The sequence below is a fragment of the Cynoglossus semilaevis genome, chromosome Z (assembly GCF_000523025.1).
Source record: "Cynoglossus semilaevis isolate Cse_v1.0 chromosome Z, Cse_v1.0, whole genome shotgun sequence".
In the NCBI taxonomy this organism is placed as follows: domain Eukaryota; kingdom Metazoa; phylum Chordata; class Actinopteri; order Pleuronectiformes; family Cynoglossidae; genus Cynoglossus; species Cynoglossus semilaevis.
The window spans coordinates 5,620,379-5,639,776 of record NC_024328.1 but is presented as its reverse complement, the minus strand read 5'-3'; the positions used below and the strand labels follow the sequence as shown (position 1 = coordinate 5,639,776).

The 19,398-nt window shown below is 37.2% G+C and overlaps 2 protein-coding genes across 2 annotated transcripts; both read right to left on the bottom strand.

Annotated features, from left to right (window-relative positions):
* Nucleotides 1-1,522: 1,522 nt before the first annotated feature.
* LOC103397702 (serine/threonine-protein phosphatase 2A 55 kDa regulatory subunit B alpha isoform-like) lies at nt 1,523-8,610 on the bottom strand. The gene is made up of 10 exons (XM_008336065.3): nt 8,130-8,610; nt 7,253-7,330; nt 5,386-5,483; nt 4,909-5,074; nt 4,665-4,777; nt 3,497-3,674; nt 3,159-3,323; nt 2,825-2,994; nt 2,583-2,674; nt 1,523-2,255 (listed from the first exon to the last, which is right to left on the bottom strand). The coding sequence occupies exons 1-10, from the start codon at nt 8,134-8,136 to the stop codon at nt 1,976-1,978; spliced, it is 1,347 nt and encodes a 448-aa protein (XP_008334287.1). The 5' UTR covers nt 8,137-8,610; the 3' UTR covers nt 1,523-1,975.
* Nucleotides 8,611-12,312: 3,702 nt separating this feature from the next.
* On the bottom strand, nt 12,313-18,388 carry vps33a (VPS33A core subunit of CORVET and HOPS complexes). Its single transcript, XM_008336066.3, has 13 exons — nt 18,234-18,388; nt 17,457-17,522; nt 16,866-16,993; nt 16,414-16,600; nt 16,155-16,271; nt 15,823-15,997; nt 15,465-15,658; nt 15,228-15,354; nt 15,034-15,101; nt 14,741-14,878; nt 14,348-14,485; nt 14,083-14,251; nt 12,313-12,886 (listed from the first exon to the last, which is right to left on the bottom strand). Exons 1-13 carry the CDS (start codon nt 18,333-18,335, stop codon nt 12,693-12,695), a joined length of 1,803 nt encoding a protein of 600 aa, XP_008334288.1. The 5' UTR covers nt 18,336-18,388; the 3' UTR covers nt 12,313-12,692.
* Between the last annotated feature and the right edge of the window lie 1,010 nt (nt 18,389-19,398).

Here is a 19,398-nt window from a genome sequence, read left to right as displayed (position 1 = left end):
TTCATTCGTCTTGTTAGAACAGGAAGATTGAAGATTGTTAACATCAGGCCTGAAAAGGCTCATAAAAATTGAAGATGAAAAAAATGCTTGCTAAATTCTTTAACATTTTATTAATTTAAGTATTTATTTTAGTTTTCCTTATCAAAAGTTTGACACTGTGACCACACACCAGCCGTTTATTCCCCTGAGCAGTGTTTTCTGCTTCACCACAAAGTTCTAGAACCAGAAACCTTTGGTGTTTGCACAAGATTGGCCACAGCATCCTTAAATTTTATAGTCTGTATAGATTTTTCATTTTAAGAACAGTTTTACCAAACATCAGACTTTATTAAACCATTAACTCTGAAACAGTAAACAGAAAACAACTCTGAAATAAAGCAAACATGTTGATGCTGCCACAGGCAAACTCAGCACCAACACAGAGACGACAAATATCTGAGACTTCTCGTGCCCACTACACCCAATAGTAAAACAAATTCACCTGCAATCTAGTGCTTTACAAAATCTACTTAAACATATAACACCTTAGAGCTCAACCTGTTTCACAGCAGAGAAAAAGAAAACATTTTATACAATAACCACTGACTGTGCCAAAAATGACTTTAACACCTTTTACAGAGACAATGATTTTGTTTTTTTAATAATTAACAACAGTTAAAATAGTTCTCATTAAATTACACAGCAGCTAAAAATGTTTTTTTTTTTTAAAAAAAACAATGGCACAGGAGAAACTGGATAATGTAATCCAGGTTAAAGAGTATGTAGACATATCATTGGTATATTTAAAAAATACCAGTGGCAGTGCTTATGAAAACAAATGTAGTGGCAATACAAACTTCTTGAGTAATCACAATCAAAAACCATTTGACATTTGAAAACCACGGCAATACCATTGTAAGAGAGAGTCCTCTGCTCAGGCTAATTCATAGAAGTAGCAGAGTCGGTGTCAAAAACTGCACCTTTAATACATCATCTGCTAGAGCTAAGACCCAAATTAAATTAAATTAATTCTACAACAATTCCTGAGCCTCAAAGACGACCTCCCTGACTGAAATAAAGAGCAAAAGAAACCACAGTGATCAGACTATAATGGCATCACTTTCTGTCGTATCAAAAGAATCTGTTCTAATTCCCTTTTCTTTTTCGTTTTCACACAAAGGAAATAATTTTACAAACTGGGGATTTAGTGATTCTGCTGTAAATCACATGTAGTGTCCAGGCCCACTGCTTTGCCCTTATATTTTATTATCTATTTTTAATTTAATTATAATCTACAAAACTGACATGTTTTTATCAAAAAGACCTAAAAAAAATGTGACTAAGATTGAGTGGATGGCCACAAAGAACAAAGAAGTTTCAGGTAAATAGAAAAGAAAAAAAACAAAACAGAAGTGATTTTTCGAAAAGCTTTCACAATACAAAATGATTTACTTCTAAAATGTTTTTGTACATTCACTGATCACTGTATTCAGGTAATATAACAGTGATAATTACCACTGCCACCAAACAGGGAAAGACGGAAGACTTCTGAAAACAGTTTATTGCATGTCTGACCAGGTTTAGAGAGACAAAGACAGAAGGAGAACACTTGGCACGTTGATAAAAACACCAGATACAAAAATATACTTGCACTAAAGACAACTGTCCTAACGGTACATCAAAAAACAAGTAGAGTCTTTATTTTTGTCTGATTTAAAAGTACTGGAGTTACAGTGTTACATACTAAATGAAGTGATTCACCACAGTTGTATCAACTTCCTTAGTGACCGACACACATCTCCATTTAAAATAATGTCTCCCTAAAAGGACCAGACTCCTAAAAGCTAGGTATTTGGTATTTACAGTTTCAACCACAGAGTAGTTATTTGGTTCTTAGCTCTACAGTTTTCATATCAGACCAAATAAGACACTGTTAACAGTGTGTGTATGGAGAAATGGCAGCTGAAAATATGACCTGAACCCTTAAGTTGACTTTCTAGTTGACTTTATCCTGGAATATATAGAGATTGTTGGTGGTGGCCACAGCAATGATGTTGTCCAAAGGATGCCAGGCTGTGTGCAGGATTTTCTTGTTAAAGTCTAGACTGTCTACGCTGATTTCATCTTTTTTGCGCTTCCCACCTGAGCTTACTTTACGCGGTTTCAGGACTGATCGAGGCTTACAGTTATCTCGTGATGCCTCTAATATAACATCCTGTCGATAGCCTCGATCAAACATTCTGAAGAAGTTGTTGTAGGAGCCAGTCATCACCACGCTGGAAGCAGGGAGACAATTACACTTATAAAGTTATATTTAACTAATCATTTTTAGTTTTTTAAAACATTAAAGGAACTGGGATTAACTGAAACAAATGGATTTAAACTTTTAGTTAAACCTTTCAGTGTCAGACACTCATACACATTACTATTGCATGTCAGGAAGTCGACACTGGGGTCTCAAGCTCATTTTCACAATGGGCAACATTAGCATAGTAGTTTACCCTCGAAGGATGTTCACTATTGGTTGTAATGCTCAAATTTACAGAGCACAGATTAATCTATTATTGCTTCATTATTGAGTTGGAAAAGAAGCATCGACTTACCTGTCATTTCCATTCCAACAGCACTCAAACTTGTCAAAGATGCAGTCATTTTCATATAGAGAACACAACTTACTCCTGAAATAGTCATGCACCTGTTTACAAAAGACATTTGGAGTATTAGCTTTATTGAAATACATGTAAAATCATGGAAGGTAGAATTCCCAAGAACACTCCTTTTGGGTTGATGAAGAGTTAAATTTCATCCAACACCAAAGAATAGAAACCAGAAATGAATGTCAAACCTGATATGTTTCCACTGGTCTGCTCTCCATATTCAGATCCCAGATTTTGACAGACAAATAGTCACGGGTCATGATGTAGCGTCCACTGTGACTGAACTTTACGTCAGAGATGGATGAGATGATCTCAGAGAAGAAAGAACGATTGTTTGGATCCTCTGGCTCTTCAAACACTGATGAAATTGTACATTAGTTCAACTTGAAGGCTATTAACGTCACCAATAGTAAGCTGTTCTACAACATGAGTAGTGGAGAAAAATGTAACAATTAAAAAAAAAGTGAAATAATAAAACACGGGTTAATAAAGCACACAGTTTATATTGACTGTTTGCCTCACGTTTGGCATGGTTGTCACAGAGTGCAGATGTCCTCATGTCACACATACGAATGGTTCCTTTGCTGCTGCTGTAGACAAACGTGTTGCACTGGTTTGGATGAAATTCTGCTGCTGTGATTACCTCTGTCAGATCTTCCATGTTGTCAGGTTTTATATCCACAATATCTGAAGAGGAGTCGCTAAGATCAACAGACTTTGAAAACTTTAGATATGATGAGTGTTTTACCCAGCCAAAACAGACCCAGAAACCCAGAGAAACAGATGAATGAATGTGACTGGAAAAGTAGTGCCTTCTGACCTTAATATTGGTCAATCTCTCAAGAGAACCAAAAGGATACTGAAGCTCCGATCATTGATCTCCCAATGCCACAGATTAACCCGCAGGTCATCTGCAGACAGATAGGTTTCACAGTCACTGTTGACGGAGATGGAGTTGATATGGTAAGTGTGTGCGTTGGCAAACACTCGTCTGGGGCTGGCTTCAACCATCAAGTCCATGGGTTTAAATACTGGTACCTGAAGATGACAACTGAATCTAGGATCATTTTAGTGAAGACTATACTGCTGTACAGATGACAGTTAACAGGTAAATGGGTATTAGTTGTCCATTTAAAAAATATGGCATAAAATGAAACCATGAAACACTAGATCTTAAAACCAAATCTAAACAGGAAGTGCTGTGAACTAGGGCATTGACAGAAAAATGGTTAGACAAGCCAATGCTCTTTACCTCTGATTGTCTATTCGATATTTTAACATCAACCTAACCAGCTCATAATCACTTAAAAAAATGGGTGGTAACATTACTCTGCAAACACACCAAACCGCCCATCTAGAGATGACTCAATCCCATAATCTGTATTGGTCCGATATTGGTCCGAATTTCAAGATTGAACATCAAATAAAACAACCTTTGCATGTCCGATCCAATACCTAAGCTCAAATGCTCAACTTAACTTTGCGTGACATGCTGTAAACAGAGACCCTATCGCCTCAGCAACAGAAGCCTGTAGCATGCTGGAGGAGAAAAGAAGATGTCAGAATGGTATCGGTTGCAGTATCACTATCAGACATAAAAAAGTTGGACTTAGTGCTTAGGCGTTTGGAAGGAAAACTGTGTGGCTACGTGAACAGACTGTGAAGTCCGTCCTAGTGGACAAAACTGTTATGGCGCTAAGGGTAAAAAAGTGACCATATATATGAGCATCTCACTGAGAGCTGATAGAACAACTTATTGCTGTGTGCTCTTCATTATAAAGTAATGGAGAATGGAGGGCTGATTGTCTACTATGGGACATGCATCTGTGTACTGCGTATTCTGCTAATGTGATGACGTAATAAATTATTCATCGGCTTGACATCGACTTTATTATCAGATTAGTCAACATGAAAAAAAAAATTCAAAAGTTGTCAATGCCCTATTGTAAGCCCACATAAGTCTCTGTACTTTACTCATTTTTGAAAACTTTCCAGAGCAGAAACAAGTTTAAGTGTAACAGTACAAACCCGCAGTGATGTGACAGAACTGGCATTTCTATATCTTCCATCTTCTTCCTTCAGATTGTAGCCCTCTGGCCTCTTGTCACGCTCACTAATTTTCCACAGCTTTATGGTTTTGTCTGATATTAAGGCAGAAAAACAAGTTGTAGCTGTCAATTCAGGTGTGATGGTATTTAAGTGTCAACAGACCACAACTTAGCAGAAAGAACAATTCTCTTGTTTTTCCAGTGTGTAAATTTTGTTTACTAACCATTTGTGGACAAAAGAAAATGTGCTGCATTTTTTTGCGGCAGCCATCGGATCTTGTTGATCTTCTCCTCAATCTCAAGGCTTTTCAGGTAGTCAAACTCTGGTTCATGACTCTGGAACGTGCTGTAAACATTGTATTCTCCTCTGCGCTGTGGCAGATTCTTACTCTAAGAAACAGGAAAGGAAAAACTACTGTCACTGCACAGCAGATACTGTATTAGATGCTAGTGCAAAAACAGCATAAAAAGTTTTTTAAAATCAAAAACACTCAACTGAGCAGTTCTAGGCTGTGGTGTCAGTTAGGACAGTCTAAACCCCTGACATGTTTAACTGTAAGGTTTCAGCCAAGTACAACCAAAAGCAAGATAGCCTCTAAAGGCTTATAACATCAACTTAACTCTAGGTTAAGTTGTTCTTAGCCAATAATAAAAAAAACCTTGCACTAAACAGTAGTATCAAATACATGATCAAAACTTACCTCAGGTTTCTGTTGAAAGATGACAACTCGGCCTCCTTTGTCCCCAGTGGCCAGTAGCTCCCCAGAGTGGTTGAACTCCACCGTAGAAATGATGTCAGCTGTGAGCATATTTGAAGTTGTTACAATTTTATCACATTAGTTTGCTTTAAATTATTTACTGTAGGTCTGCATTCATTAGGCACAGAATAATTATACAGTAGCCCAGAACTAATGCAATTTTGTATAAAAATATTTTTGCAATGCCTTTTTAAAAAATAACCCTCTGGATAATTTTGTATTTTACTGATTTAAGTTTGTTCATAACAGACAGTGCTACCACACATAGAGAAGTAAAGTAGTGTCTGTAACTGACTAACAATTAATCTCTGTTTACAGAACAGCACTTGATATGACACCACTGTCATATCAAGGTCAAAAATAGACATTGAAAATTTCAGCATTTATACGGAAAAAAAATTAATAGAAAAACTGTAATGGAGTGTTATCCTATCCAATCCTATCCAATGTAATTTAGGTCGCACATTAAAACAGTTTTACAAAATTTGTTATGCAGTACAAATATAAATAAGTTAACTTCAAAGATACACAAAAACATGATGACAATGAATGAAAAAAAAACAACTTAAAAAAAACTACAGGAAAGAAAGTCCATTTGTAACTGCTGTAAAATCTAGAAAGGCTTTGTTACTGTGGTGTTGATGTATCGACGGAATCCCATGTTGCTGGTACTACCGTCAAGTTATAACATCTACTATGTTATTTTTAAATTTAAAAAAGTTTGGTTCCAGTCATGCTTTAATACCCTTTGGGAACTCTGACTAATCACACTCAGGGGGAACATATACAGAGTGAGAAAGAGAGGACCAAGAATGTAGCCTTGGGGGACTCCACTTGAAAAATGTTATTAATTGAGAGGAAGAAGAGATATCAAGTCTTACTTTAAGTAGCATTTTAACCACTTCAGATCAGTACAATTGATACCTACACAGTGTTCAAGGCACTAAAAGTATTCTGGCGATCTGTGCAGGTGTAAGGTATAAGACCTGCAGGATCACAAGAGTCATTAGCTAAAACAGATAACTAAATACTTTTTGTCTTCTGTCTCCAGAATGTCAGCCTTTGAACTGTATTCCTTTATACTGTTGACACAAAGAGAGGCTCAAAGTTTTATACTACATCTCAGGAAAAGCTTACTGTAAATAAACACTGCTTTACACAAAACTAAGTCAGCATGTACTGTAAACACTGGTCTTCAGGACATGTGTGTGTGTCTACTTACTGGTAGTCAAATGTTACTGCATTAGCTGATATTTTAAAAAACTGACACATATTTTGAATTATTCAAGCTTATTGAAAGACAAACTTGACAGTTAAAACTCAGTTTGTCTCTAACTGACTGATATAGATAATGGCTCTTTGAGTTTTACCAGCTTATAACAGGACACCCAGAGAGTGCCACATCACAGACCAAAAAGTAAACCTAAAGAGTTCTTTACTTCAGTGCATATTATCTGGGCTTGATTATATGTTTATGTTTTCATCTGATTATTCAGCTTCTCAACTCTCATTTGGCCAAAGCTCAAAGCTGAGAGCTCAAAGAAATTTGTATGTGATAAGCTAGAATATACACACTACTGCGAAGAAGCATCTTCCTAAATTCAAAACGCTCTCCTTAATAAACACACATGTAGACCTAAATTACTGCGTGCTTTTAGACATATCAAAATTGTTACATTTCTATTTACCTTTTTACATTTTCTACATACATTCATTGTATATCACATATTTAAGCTAGTCCCACAAGAAGCACAAACATTAATCTATTTATTATTAAAGCAACTCCTTTGCATTCTTCACAGCAACATACCTTCAGCAATATCATCATCTATTGTTCCTTTGACTTGGGAGAAGCACCACTGAACTTCATCATTCCCATCACTGGACCCTGTTAGAAAAACACCCAACCTTTAACACAGAAGATGACAATAATAGCCTGCTAATACAAAAGAACATAATATTATAATAATAATAGATAGCTACTCCACGCAGAGGGAAACGAGCACAATGGCAATTAGAAAAAAAAAATCTTGGAATGTTACTTTAGTGACATTGGTTAAACAATGGAATTTAGGTATACTCCCCTGACAATAAAATATGACTGATACTTACTGATATCTATGACTTTTATTTTAAAAACCGTGTAAATACAAGGTCTGAAAATACATTTCTTAATCTCACAGAAATGTATTTAGTGAAATTTAAATTGTCGAGACAATTTTCTTTGACTGTTTGGTTGTATCTATTTCTTTTTCCCTAACTACATCGTTTTATTCTATCAATGTACACTTTTCGCCGTTTGTACCAGTAAAGATGTTTCATGAGATATTTCCGGCTTCTCGTTAATTAAAAAAATGTGTTTTTTGCACTTTTTCATAACACACAAAAGTGATTTAATTTATCCAAAAGATACAGTATTTCGATGTGATTTGTGGGAACAAGCGTTTGCCCTGAAGGGCTGAGACAAGTGCCGTAAAATCGGGAAAGTTGCGCATGTAAAAAAATTCAAACGTTACATTTTAAATGACATGTAATTATCAGTACTTTTCCAGTTATTGTTCCTGGTGTTCGGGTAACCCGAATATCGAAAGTGTCATAGCTAACGTTAGCCCACAGGTAAATAACACCAGCAGCATTTTGCACACGTTTTGACCAAATAAACATCGCTTACGTTCTTTCTAATTTACCTGCCATATCGCGCTTCAAACACTTTACTGCAGGTTTCGTCCCTGGACTTAATCTGACCCGACTCTGGTGTTTGGTTCCGAACGATGAACAGTGAAGGAATGAAGCGGGCTGAGCTGTTTCTCACTCCGCACAACTTCCGGGCCTGGGTGAATTCAGACGTTTCAGAATTAAACTACAAAGCAAGTGAAAAAAATAACTTATTTGGGTGTCTTCCCGACTTCTCTATTTAACTTTAAGATTTTCTCTTTTCTCCTCCGCTTTACTTCTCCCTCACAGCTGCATTTCACTTTCAAAATGGCGCACTCTAGGTAGCGATAGGCAACTTTAACACGGATAGTGCAATTGTCGGGCGGTGTTTCCGTTTGACCGACAAACAGTCACTGTTAAAGTTCTTTTTCCTGAATACAAAAACGGTTGATTAGCTGTTGTAAAGCGCATTTCACCTTTTATGTAAATTCGAAAGGATTTCTTTAAAACAATGCGTAGATATTAAACCCCGCCCGGGCGCAATTTGTCATAGAATAAAAACGAACTTCGCTAAACAGGAAGCGAGCATGTATTTAATAAAACGTAAAAATTATGATCTTGATTTGGTTTATTTTCTTTAAAGTGAATCACATTACGTTCCTTGAAACACACTTTAAATTAAGTCCGTTCACTGTTGCATATAGTTTATTTGAATGCTGCCTTATTACATACAGTTTGTTTAAAACATGTTTCAATTAAAGCAGCATATCTATAAAAGTGCAGTGCAACCCTGATAGAAAATCTAGCGTAATTACATTAATTGACTTTTTTCTTTAATTAATTAATTCGTTAATTTATTCCTTTGATTTATTTTTTGCTTTTTGTCAGACATTTTTTGTAATTATAATCAAAACATCTCTGAATCAACAACACACACATTTCATATTGCACATTTAATGCATTGCCAACGAATACAATCAATAAAAAGTAACCAGAATTAGAGTTACAATGGAGCTGAGCAGTGTAACTGACTTGACAATACTCGACACAAATATAGACAAATGTGTAAATGCTGAAGCATAGTGGGAGACACAGAACTAAACATATAAATGTGTTAATCTTTGATTGACAATACTTTTAAGCAACTGCATAGGCCACAATTCCCTGGAATGTCTGAAAGAGCATTGCGTTTGAGAACCAGCTCATTCTTTTACAATCATCAGTCTCTTTTTATTCACTTCCCCACCATGAAGTATGTGGTCCACCTGGCAAGAAGCAGAGCCCCAAACAGTACTGTGTAGCTGAAGAGTACAAATTTGAGGACTTCTTTGAATGTCCGCAGGAAGCGGATGAAGAGCGGCTCCACCTCCAGAAACATTTGTTGCCCTGTTTCCTTTCTGAGACCAGGTTGAGCCATGTGACCCATGTTCTCACCTCGACCCATACTGTCAGAACACAAATAAACCTCTTTTCAATGACAATAAATCAGACAATATTTATAATACAATCTTGGGCCATCTTTAGCCTCCTTTAGGTTTATGTACGGTATTCCGTGTCTATGCTAAGCGTATATTTTGACATTTTTGTAGTTACTTTTGGCTACTTTTGATAAAGACACATGTTTATTACTAAGAAATTCTAGTGTATTTAACCTCAAGTCAATTTTGTAAAGTAAAAAGATCAAATAATGGTGACAAGTATAATTTCAATGCACATAAAACAGGATAAAAGATATTATCTGCTTAACTTTCATTGTGCAGGTTCTGATTCATCAAATGTGTAAGTCTGGAACAACGTAGTTTATTCATGACACAGAACCTCGAAAAACTGACTGAGGCTATGAGCTACTAAATGATCTCTGCAACCAAACTTAGCTAAACTACAGTAAACATGTTCATAAACTCCCTTCAGAGTTCCTCCTTTACAATCTGTGTGATAACTGTTAGGTTTTTTTTTAAAACATGAATCATGCCAATTACCTATAGGTTTTACAGAAAACACTTGATTCTTCTTCTTCAACAAACTCTCTGATAAATGAGACAATTTAAATAAAAAAGAATTTTTGTAGGTTCCAACCTACTTTATTTTTTATGCTAATGTTCCAATTGTGGTTCATTATTGACAATTGTGCAGTCAGTTTACTGGTATAACACAAGACTGGGGTTTTAGCACTTTTACAACCTGAAGACAAAACTATATATGTAATAATTCAAAACTGAGCTGTCTAGTAATCAGAAACGTTATTTCTCATATTTGAGTTTTTAAACCTGGTTCCATTCCTGATGCCACACAATCTGGGACTGGAGACTACAATATGTTGGATCAAACCCAGAACCTTGTACACGACAGGTGGAAATCCTAAATAAATAAATACGAAATAAGTGTTAATGTGTGTTCTGGGGAGCTTTTGCTAAAGTGCAACACTAGTCACACTACATCCAAATCCAAAACAAATTGTATAATGTTTCAGCTAGAACACTTAAATTATTTGATGACAAACTCCTTTCATTTTGTAGATTAAAATGTAATACACTCTTGTAACACTATAAATTATTTAATGTGTGTTTTCTAGGTGTATTGATTTGCTTGTAGCCAAAAAGATGCCTTAAGGCCTTGTTAATAATTTATGTGAATTAGAGTAAAAGGGAACCATATTGATCTGCTAATAATAAAACACCTGTTGTATTCCTTCAATAATTTGTTTCAAGTATTTGCAGAAACAACTTTCTGCACTGGTACTTTCTCAGACCACGTAAGTTAAATCCTAAGCTGACCTGAAAAGATGATGGTCCTTTTATAAAATACAGTATAAACTGATACAAACCAAATCTAAACATCACCAAACTAGATAAAATCCATTCTTACTGTACCTTAGTGTTACAGGAGCAGGAGCGGATCAGAAAGTGTACTCTGTGTTTCCAGTTCTCAGGTCCAAGTTGTTGTGTCGCCTTAAGCGTTTCCAAGCTCTTCTGACAGAGGAGGAGCTAAGAGGGATGCACTGAGTGATCACAATGATTTCAATCTCCTGGGACTGATCTAATGAGGGAGTTTAAGTCCTTGGTGCACCTGCTCCTCAAAGACACAAACTGCACTGTATGATTTTTGTCTGTCAAAGCCACTATTACAGAACACAGAATTTCATTAAGTCCAATCAAAGTGTAGGAAATCAGCATGGATGTAGCCCAGTGTGCAGAGTTCAGCATTGTTACTGTATCTCTGCTGAGTGCTGTCAGCAGCAGGTCTTCCCTCTGTTCTCGCTGTGAGACAATATTGACTGAAAAAAAGATCATACATCCTCATGCAGCACACTTATCCTCCTCCGGAACATAAGGCAAATGGCCTCCTAATTTAATCAGAGTCCTGTGCCGCTGAGGGCTGAGCTCTCCAGACAGTGCAGGGCCATTATCAGCTGATCAGAGAGCCTGTTACAGTGCTAATTGCTGTTCCAGAGACCTGCATTACTGCTCTGAGAGATGCACTCAGATTTCTATGCCTCCTGCCTAAACCCACTGATTATGATCTGATTTAATTTACAAAAACATATAGGATTTTAGTTTTGTATTTGTCAGGATAAGAAAGTAACTGTAGTCCAGGGCCAAATACCCTTCAAATATCTTACTGTACTCTGGAAAATCTAACCTTGTGTCTTTCAACAATTTTGGTAAATACATTACATTGTTGGAGTTCAGCATGTATGGGTCAGAATTGTGGTGCTTTGGCCCAGAGGCAATGTATCTGTCATTGGTGTGGAACCCCAGGGTTCACCTCCTGGGCAAGATCGAATCCCGGTTAGGGCGGTTGGTACCTTCCAGTGGACTCACCACCTGCAGGAAGGTTTAGGGGGGTTGGTACGGTGCAGTGTGATTTGGCTGGCTGTCATAGAGACTGCGATCCGGTAACAAATAAGTGGATGAAAATGGATGGATGGGTCAGAATTAGCTTAAGTAGCTATGATGAACCCAAAAGTAACCAAACTGATCCAGAGACGGTATCACATATTAGTAATGCAGCTAAAAAAGAACAAAAATAAGAAAATCAAGTAAAAAAAACAAACAAACAAATATTAATTTACTCAACAAAATTAATGCAATAAAATAACTTAAATATAAAGTATAAAATTTGCTTGTTAGGAAAAATAAGCTTGTTGGAAGATATACTCTAAAACATTATATTGTTTGTTGCTGCGAACTGTGAAAGTGCTACACCTTTTTTTAAAATATTTTTTAATTTTAATTTAACACAGATTTTAACCATACATACATATGAACAGTTTCTAAATCACAGACTTGCACACTGAGGATCCAAGTACAAAATCAGAAAATGCACACTGACTGCGTTGTCCATTCAGGAACCTGTGAATATTAGGTTACATGCAAGGGTTGTCTTCGTGATGCAGAAATAGATTTTACTTTTTTAAATTTTTTTTTTAATTTGCAGGTTCTAGACTCAAATCTACATTTATAAAGCAGACTGAATCTTAAAGTTAGGAGCCTCATCATACCTGTATTTAGACACCTGTGTTTCTCACACAAAGACAAATTGATGTTGTTTGATGATTCACGTGCTTGATGTTGTCAGGTTTTTGAGCAGGAGACTCAGGGCGTCTTAGGTTTAGGTTTGTCCATGAGGGATTTGATCCACGTTGTACCGTTGATGAGCTTGGTGGTGGCAATGACATATTCCATTCCTCCATCTTCCATTTGAGAAAGGAAACGAAGTGCAGCGATTTCTGCGTATGTTACTCCACCCAGGAAGAACACCAGTGTGATTCGGTTCTCCCCCTGCTGACCTGAAGGACAGTGAAAAGACTTGTGTCATCTTTCCATTACTAACGCCTTCCCTGTACTTCTGCCCCTGCAGATTAGAACAGAACTCAACAGGAAGATAATGTTTGGTGTAAAAACTAGTCCAGGACCAACCTCCCTGGACCAATGTTCTCCATTATCACCTTCCATAATCCATTATAATTCAGACATGTTGAAACAAGACAATTGTCTCAGGCCCAAACACACTGTTAAATTAGCACGTTTCATACTGAGTGTGTATTTACTTTAATTATTCACATCCCCTAAAAACAGCAGCTAACAGGCAGAATGGGAGGTGAAAGGAAAACATTGATCCTCACTGTCAAAACCTGATAAAACAGGGAAACAACAGATTGTTTCTGTGAGAGTTTTAGCTCATGGTTGTTAATCTGCTGGTCTACTGTATTTCACTTCAAATGGACAAAGACCTGGTCTTATCTGGACCAACCAGACCAAGGATTCAGCAGTGGGCAACAGAACAACCAACAACCAAGAGATCAAGGCTATATCCACATAATCACACTTTTATTCAAAAACAAACAATTTAGTATCATGTCCTTTTCAGTCGCTTCCTATTTTTTTTCTGCTCTTTTTCTGACATGACTTGCTCCATCTATCTGCAGTAAGGATGTGAATGCAATGGCAGGGATAGCATTTACAACCTGAGGTAGAGTACAGCCCCTTTACCATAATGTACACCAACCCCCATTGAGATACACACATGTACAGACTGGCTCTGTATCAGAGATAAAAGTATAAAATGACTAAACAAACATCAGTGAGAAGAAATGTTGCTGCATAATAGAATTGGTCCTGAACAAAGGAAATATGTTTTGAATACATTTATTTATTGAAGTAGTAGAGTGTGTGCAGCTGATCTCAAAGCTTATTGGATATCTGTCTGGACTACTGATGCAATGGTCTGGGAAAAAATGGATTCTGTTCTTTATAATCTTCATAACCCTACATCAGGATGAACCTCAGAGGGAGGGAACGATAAAGAGAAGGGGAAGAGAAAGAGAGAGAGAGAGAGGGGAAGATGGGGAGAGTGATCTCTCCCTCAAACCACTAATATTTGTGATGCTTAGATAATACGTAGATGAAAGGTATGACAACTTTGGTCTTATCAATGATTTTTTACAGGCTGTATGTTACAAATACAGTTTGTCACAGTCCTTACGTTTCTTATGAAGCCCAGCAGGAAGCTGTTGTCTCTCCTCAAAGAGTGGTCCTGGAAGCATCTTCAAAACCTCTTCAATGCTCCTCCACCCAGGCCTGGCCAGGAACTGGGTCAGTCGGATGCTGAGTGGAGCATAGCCACTGTACACGTAGGAGATGTCATTGGGGTTCTAGAGCAGGTAGGGACAAAAATGAACAGTGTCACTACCTCCTTCAGAATCTTGAACATGTCTTAATTAAAAATATCTATAGTTAAAAATGGCTACCTGTTCATTAGCATCCTCCATCCACAATTTCAGAGTTTTCCTGATTGTGGGGTAATTGTTCCTGGAGCTGGTCTGCAGCTTTAAAAGTCCGCTCTTCTCTAAGTTGTTAAGTGTGAGAATATGTTCAAAACCGTAGGTCTGCACAGGGTGTAAAAAAGAAAACAAAAGAAAAAAACAAGAAATTGTCGTCATTTTTAATTGTTGTTTGTGTTTAAATTAAACAAATGTAAACCAACCAGAACAAGTCTTACAAAAGTAAAAATAGAGTACAGTATATATAAAAGATTAGCGATTACCAACAACAAACAAGATTAGTGTTAACCTGACCTTTTGCTCTTGTGTTTACAAAGTTCTTTTTCTTTAGATTCTTTCTGTGTCTGCATTTTTGTTTACCTGCAGAATCTCCCTCTTGTAATAGTCCAGCACCTTCTGTTTGAGGCCATTATTGCAGACAGACTGCATGCACACCAGACGTAGGATCTTGATCAGAGGGTCTTTTTGAGCGATGCAATCTTCTATGTAAGTGTTAACCTTGAAAAAAAAAATGAATGAAAAAAAATCCCACGTGAGTATACAATTCTTCATTCATTCTAAATCTAACACCCAATCCTTTTCAAAGCTGCTCTAAGGCAGATTCTTCCAAAGTGGGGGGCACGAGCCCTTTTCACACAGTCACACATGGATACCTTATCAGTGTCGACCCCAGTCATGAATTCCTGCTGCACTGTTAGATTATCAAAGAAGGCTTCAGAAGCTGCAACAGAAAAACAAACACAGTTAATTATTATAGCTTTTTAAAATTTCATTTCACTTAGAGCATTCATAACAAGATGCCTGTCTCGTTACAACATTTTCGAATGAAAGCGTCAAATTAACTCACTGGTAATGTCTTTGATGAGCTCGGCCACAGACGTATGATTGGCCAAGGAGGTTCGTGCTGCCTGCATGTGAGGCAGCTGAGACACAAATTGCTTGATTTCACCCACTGTTTTAGCATTGTGACGTTCCTGTAACATGGGTTTGACAGAAGTCAATATCAAAACTGAATTACTAAAAACAAAATACTGAAACTGGAGTAAGAAAATTTCTACATATGCACATTTAGTCTCTGACCAACCTCAAAAGCAGCAGAGATAATTTTGGCCTTTTTACTGAGAGCTGCTCCTACGGCGTTAAAGTTTTTGTCTCTGATTTCAGCATAAAGTTCTTCTGCCGAGTTTAGCTGTAGCTTCTTAGGGTCGGTGGGCAAATCCTTACTAGATTCTCCTTGTTTTTTCTGAGCAAATTTTTCAGGAGGCAATTTCACATAACCTGGAATAAAGGAAAGAAGGAAAAACAATACAAGATTGGGAGAGTGATATTAAATTTAAATTTAGGTTTTTTATTTTTTTTTTCAAACCTTTGAAAGGCTCAGGAGGATATGCTAAAATGTATTACTTAAGTCAAAAGCAAAAAAAAAGTGGTTTAACCCTTACCATTGTTAATTCCATAGATTTCGTCGATAAGACCCTCATAGGTGAGCTGTGTGGCCAGAGGAGTGAGCAGGTCAATGTTACGGTCCAGGAGAAGCAGTGTGTCAAACACAGGCAGGATCTGATTCTGGCTTCCTGCAAACTCTCTCTTCATTCTCAGCATCATATTGGCAACATGCTGAAAACAAATGAGAGACATTAAAAAAAACAAAAAACAACACCATCGTTTCCACCTGCTGCTCAGCTCATAACCATGAGGTCATTAGTGATGTGACTGATATGATCTGCAGTAAACAGATTATTATTTACTTTACATCTGTGCACACTATACTTACACGTGCACATTCTCCTTTGCCATAAATCTGTGGAATAGTTCCATACAGGGCCTGTAAAGTCATGAGTCCTTTGGCTGTGTGATAAAGGCTAGTTTGGTCGTTCTCCAAGTAGCACTCCTGAAAAATCAGCAAGAAAAACCCCCCAAAGAAATAAAAAATAAAATTATTGAATTTATATTATTAAATTATGTTTTTTTTTAAAAATAAATAGATAATATAACAGCACAATGTGTAAGAAATGAGATCGTGAGGAACCCACCCTGAAAGCACTTTCATACTCCATAGAGAGCAGGTCTCCATCGAAGGGAATGAGATCCAGGATGTACTCCTCAATGTTAACAAAGGAACCCAGAACTCCCTGCTCCTTCAACCGCTGCTCACACAACATGCTCCGTCGTGGCACAAACAAAATGTGGAAGTCTCGAGAGGAATGGAGTTTATCTTCACTGGAAGGTCCAATAATAAAAAAAAAAGTTTTAATATGGACAAAGAAAGTCAATAAATAGTTTTACAAACATTCAAGAATTACTAAACACCAGACTCTGTATACGTCAGCAGTAGATTTTCTGTATTACAGAAGCTTAAAATTAATTTCTTAATTTGTGTCTTGTGCAGTGTTTCCCAATGAAACTGTTCAGAATGAGTCATCTGTTCTGCATACATGCTGCAGATTTAAAGAGGTGATGTGAGAAGCAAGTACTGGCTACACACCTGAACACATTCTCAGCAATGATGTCCATAAGCTCCAGTTTGGGACGGACAAAGAAGATGATGTTTTTGACATCAGCAGCAGGGAGTCTGCCACTTTTGAGTGTGAACATCTTTTCCACTTCATGTTCCTACAAAAAAAAAAAACCATAAAAACAGCACACCATAGTCTTTCCATGACCTCGACCATTTGTATTGTGTCAGTGTAAAATTAGTCAATGTAATATGAGAATATGTATATGTAACATTTTTTAATCAACGGTGTGCTGAGTATGTACAGTAAATACAGGACAGATTATCTTTTATTATCATGGCAAAACCCAGCAGTGCAGTGCAACTAAAGAATGTAAGCATCTCTAACAAGATACCAGGAATAACTATAAGCCAAAAATAACTAAATTCTAAAACATATGGTAAAGGTTTAACCTGAAAAAAAAAACATATAGGATTTTTTAAATGTAAAAAGGTATAAAAAAACCAGTTAGTGATATGTTTAAGCTGAGTTAAAATGCAAGACTATAGCATACATGTATTGCATGCAACATCTGAAATGCACTGCTCTTTATTCATCAGCAATAAAAATAATATACAGACCTTCAGTAATGAATACTGAGCAATGAGTCCAAACGGTCCAGTCAGATATTCATCCCAGACAATGGCCTATGAGAAACAATAACAAAGCAAGATGTGACCCTTGTGTATATTAATTAGTTTTCTTAACTGGACAAAAAAATTATACCACAACCACTAAGATTTTCATATGAATATATGTATTTTGATTTATAAATTTATGTCGTAGCATCTACTTAACCAACCGGCATGTATAAATCAAATATGTCTCACGTGAGTATTATTTAAATGCCAATAGAGTGACTGAATGATTTTAATGTTGTTTATTTATGTGCTGTGCAACTTTTCCCGTTATCCAAGTCTAACAAAAACTTAAAACAGGAAACAATAAAACACTACACTATTGGTTATTGTCTCTAACTTTAAAATCCACCAAGTTATCGCCTGCTTTCGTAAAGTGAGGCAGTTATTTGCAGCCCGTGGCTACTTCCGCCCTTAGCCAAGCCACCTCTGTCTTACTAATTTCATTGGCTGAGCATCGTCCGTCTCGTAAAGGCTGTAAAAGATGCGCAACTCAAAACGAATAACCTTTACAGTGAGGCGACGTGACATGTTAATACGTTGAAGCCAAAGCCATGGTTTATGGCAACCTTTCAAGCGTTGCTGGTCCCCAATTTGTCGTTTGCAGATGAATTTTAACAATTTTATCACTCCAAGCTGCTGACGCTGACGAGCCCGTCATGGAGGAGCATGGACTGTATCAGTTAGCCTGAGCTGTTTTCCCTATAGCATTGTCGTTACCTTGGTTCCAGCGCATTTGTCCAAAAACTCACGTAGTTCTCTTCGTACTGCTTCTCTTAAAATGTTTAAATTCACTCTTCCGTATGAGAGGTGAGCCGCCATCTTTAGTTGTTTGGCTCTCCACACAGTCAGGTGACCAACGCCATGTGACCACGGGCGACGCAATGAGGTGGCGGAAACTGTTCTATTGTACCATATTGACTAAGAACTGTATTCTACGACTTGATTTATAAAATACAAAAAACGAATTCGTTTTGTGAATCTAGTGTTTCAATATTTGTAAAGTGAGAGCTAAACTGAACACTTCCCGCTTAATGTGGATTTGGGGAAATTCAGTTTCATTTATATTTTTAGAGCTATATTAACACAGTTATTTTACAGCCCGCCTGCTGTACCTATATGACCGCACCAGGGGGCGCGAAGACTACACTTTTGAAATCCATGTGATTCGGGTATTAAAGCGGGGCTACTATGGCAAATTCACTAGATGGAGGTTCTGCAGTTGAAGTCCGTTTATGAGTAATAGTCGCAAAGCAAAGCACATTCAATTTCTGAAGCGCAGATCATATAAGTTAGCCAAAGCTGCAAATCTTTACACGATTCCTTTATGTAAAAGGAATTTACGTGCTCACCACCATGCCAAAATCATACAGGTTTGTACAGATTATCCGGACATGGCTTTATTCATTCTGACTGAACAGTCAAATAAGCGGTAAATGACGGAGGGATGGAAATCAGAGAACATTTCCACATTTCCTCGGTCTTGGTTTTTGTGTCTTAGTTCATGTGATTCAAATGAAAACCGAATGATTATAAACATGAGCTGCATATATTTTAGTTAGTTCGATTTTTTAATGGAATATTTGATATGAGGAGCGAAATCAATATGTGCATTATGGATAAAATGCTGTGTTTTTTTCGGGGATGTCCCCGACCACCCACCAAAATGCTTTTGCATGCACGCCCCTGCCTATCTTAAAGTGTGGTGGATGATCAGGTGATGAGTGTGTATGTCGACTTCAGCGTCTCTTCAAATCCAGGGGTTTCCTTCCCAGGCTGCCAAGGGCTTTATATACAGGCTTCTCCATGTAGGACGTAAAACCAGTTTCCACCAGCAGTACGGAATCGAACGCCCGGCGTGGATAACTCTCTCTCTCTCTCTCTC

What these genes read in the sequence shown, in the direction of transcription:
- LOC103397702 (XM_008336065.3), bottom strand. An exon ending in AGATGATGATATTGCTGAAG is followed by an intron (nt 5,484 to 7,252) that starts GTATGTTGCTGT and finishes ATATGCTCACAG; the next exon opens with CTGACATCATTTCTACGGTG. An exon ending in TTTTCTTTTGTCCACAAATG is followed by an intron (nt 4,778 to 4,908) that starts GTTAGTAAACAA and finishes CCTTAATATCAG; the next exon opens with ACAAAACCATAAAGCTGTGG.
- vps33a (XM_008336066.3), bottom strand. Translation starts at nt 18,335, where the DNA reads ATGGCGGCTCACCTCTCATACGGAAGAGTGAATTTAAACATTTTAAGA. An exon ending in AATCTATGGAATTAACAATG is followed by an intron (nt 15,659 to 15,822) that starts GTAAGGGTTAAA and finishes CCTTTATTCCAG; the next exon opens with GTTATGTGAAATTGCCTCCT. An exon ending in ACAAGAGGGAGATTCTGCAG is followed by an intron (nt 14,486 to 14,740) that starts GTAAACAAAAAT and finishes CACCCTGTGCAG; the next exon opens with ACCTACGGTTTTGAACATAT.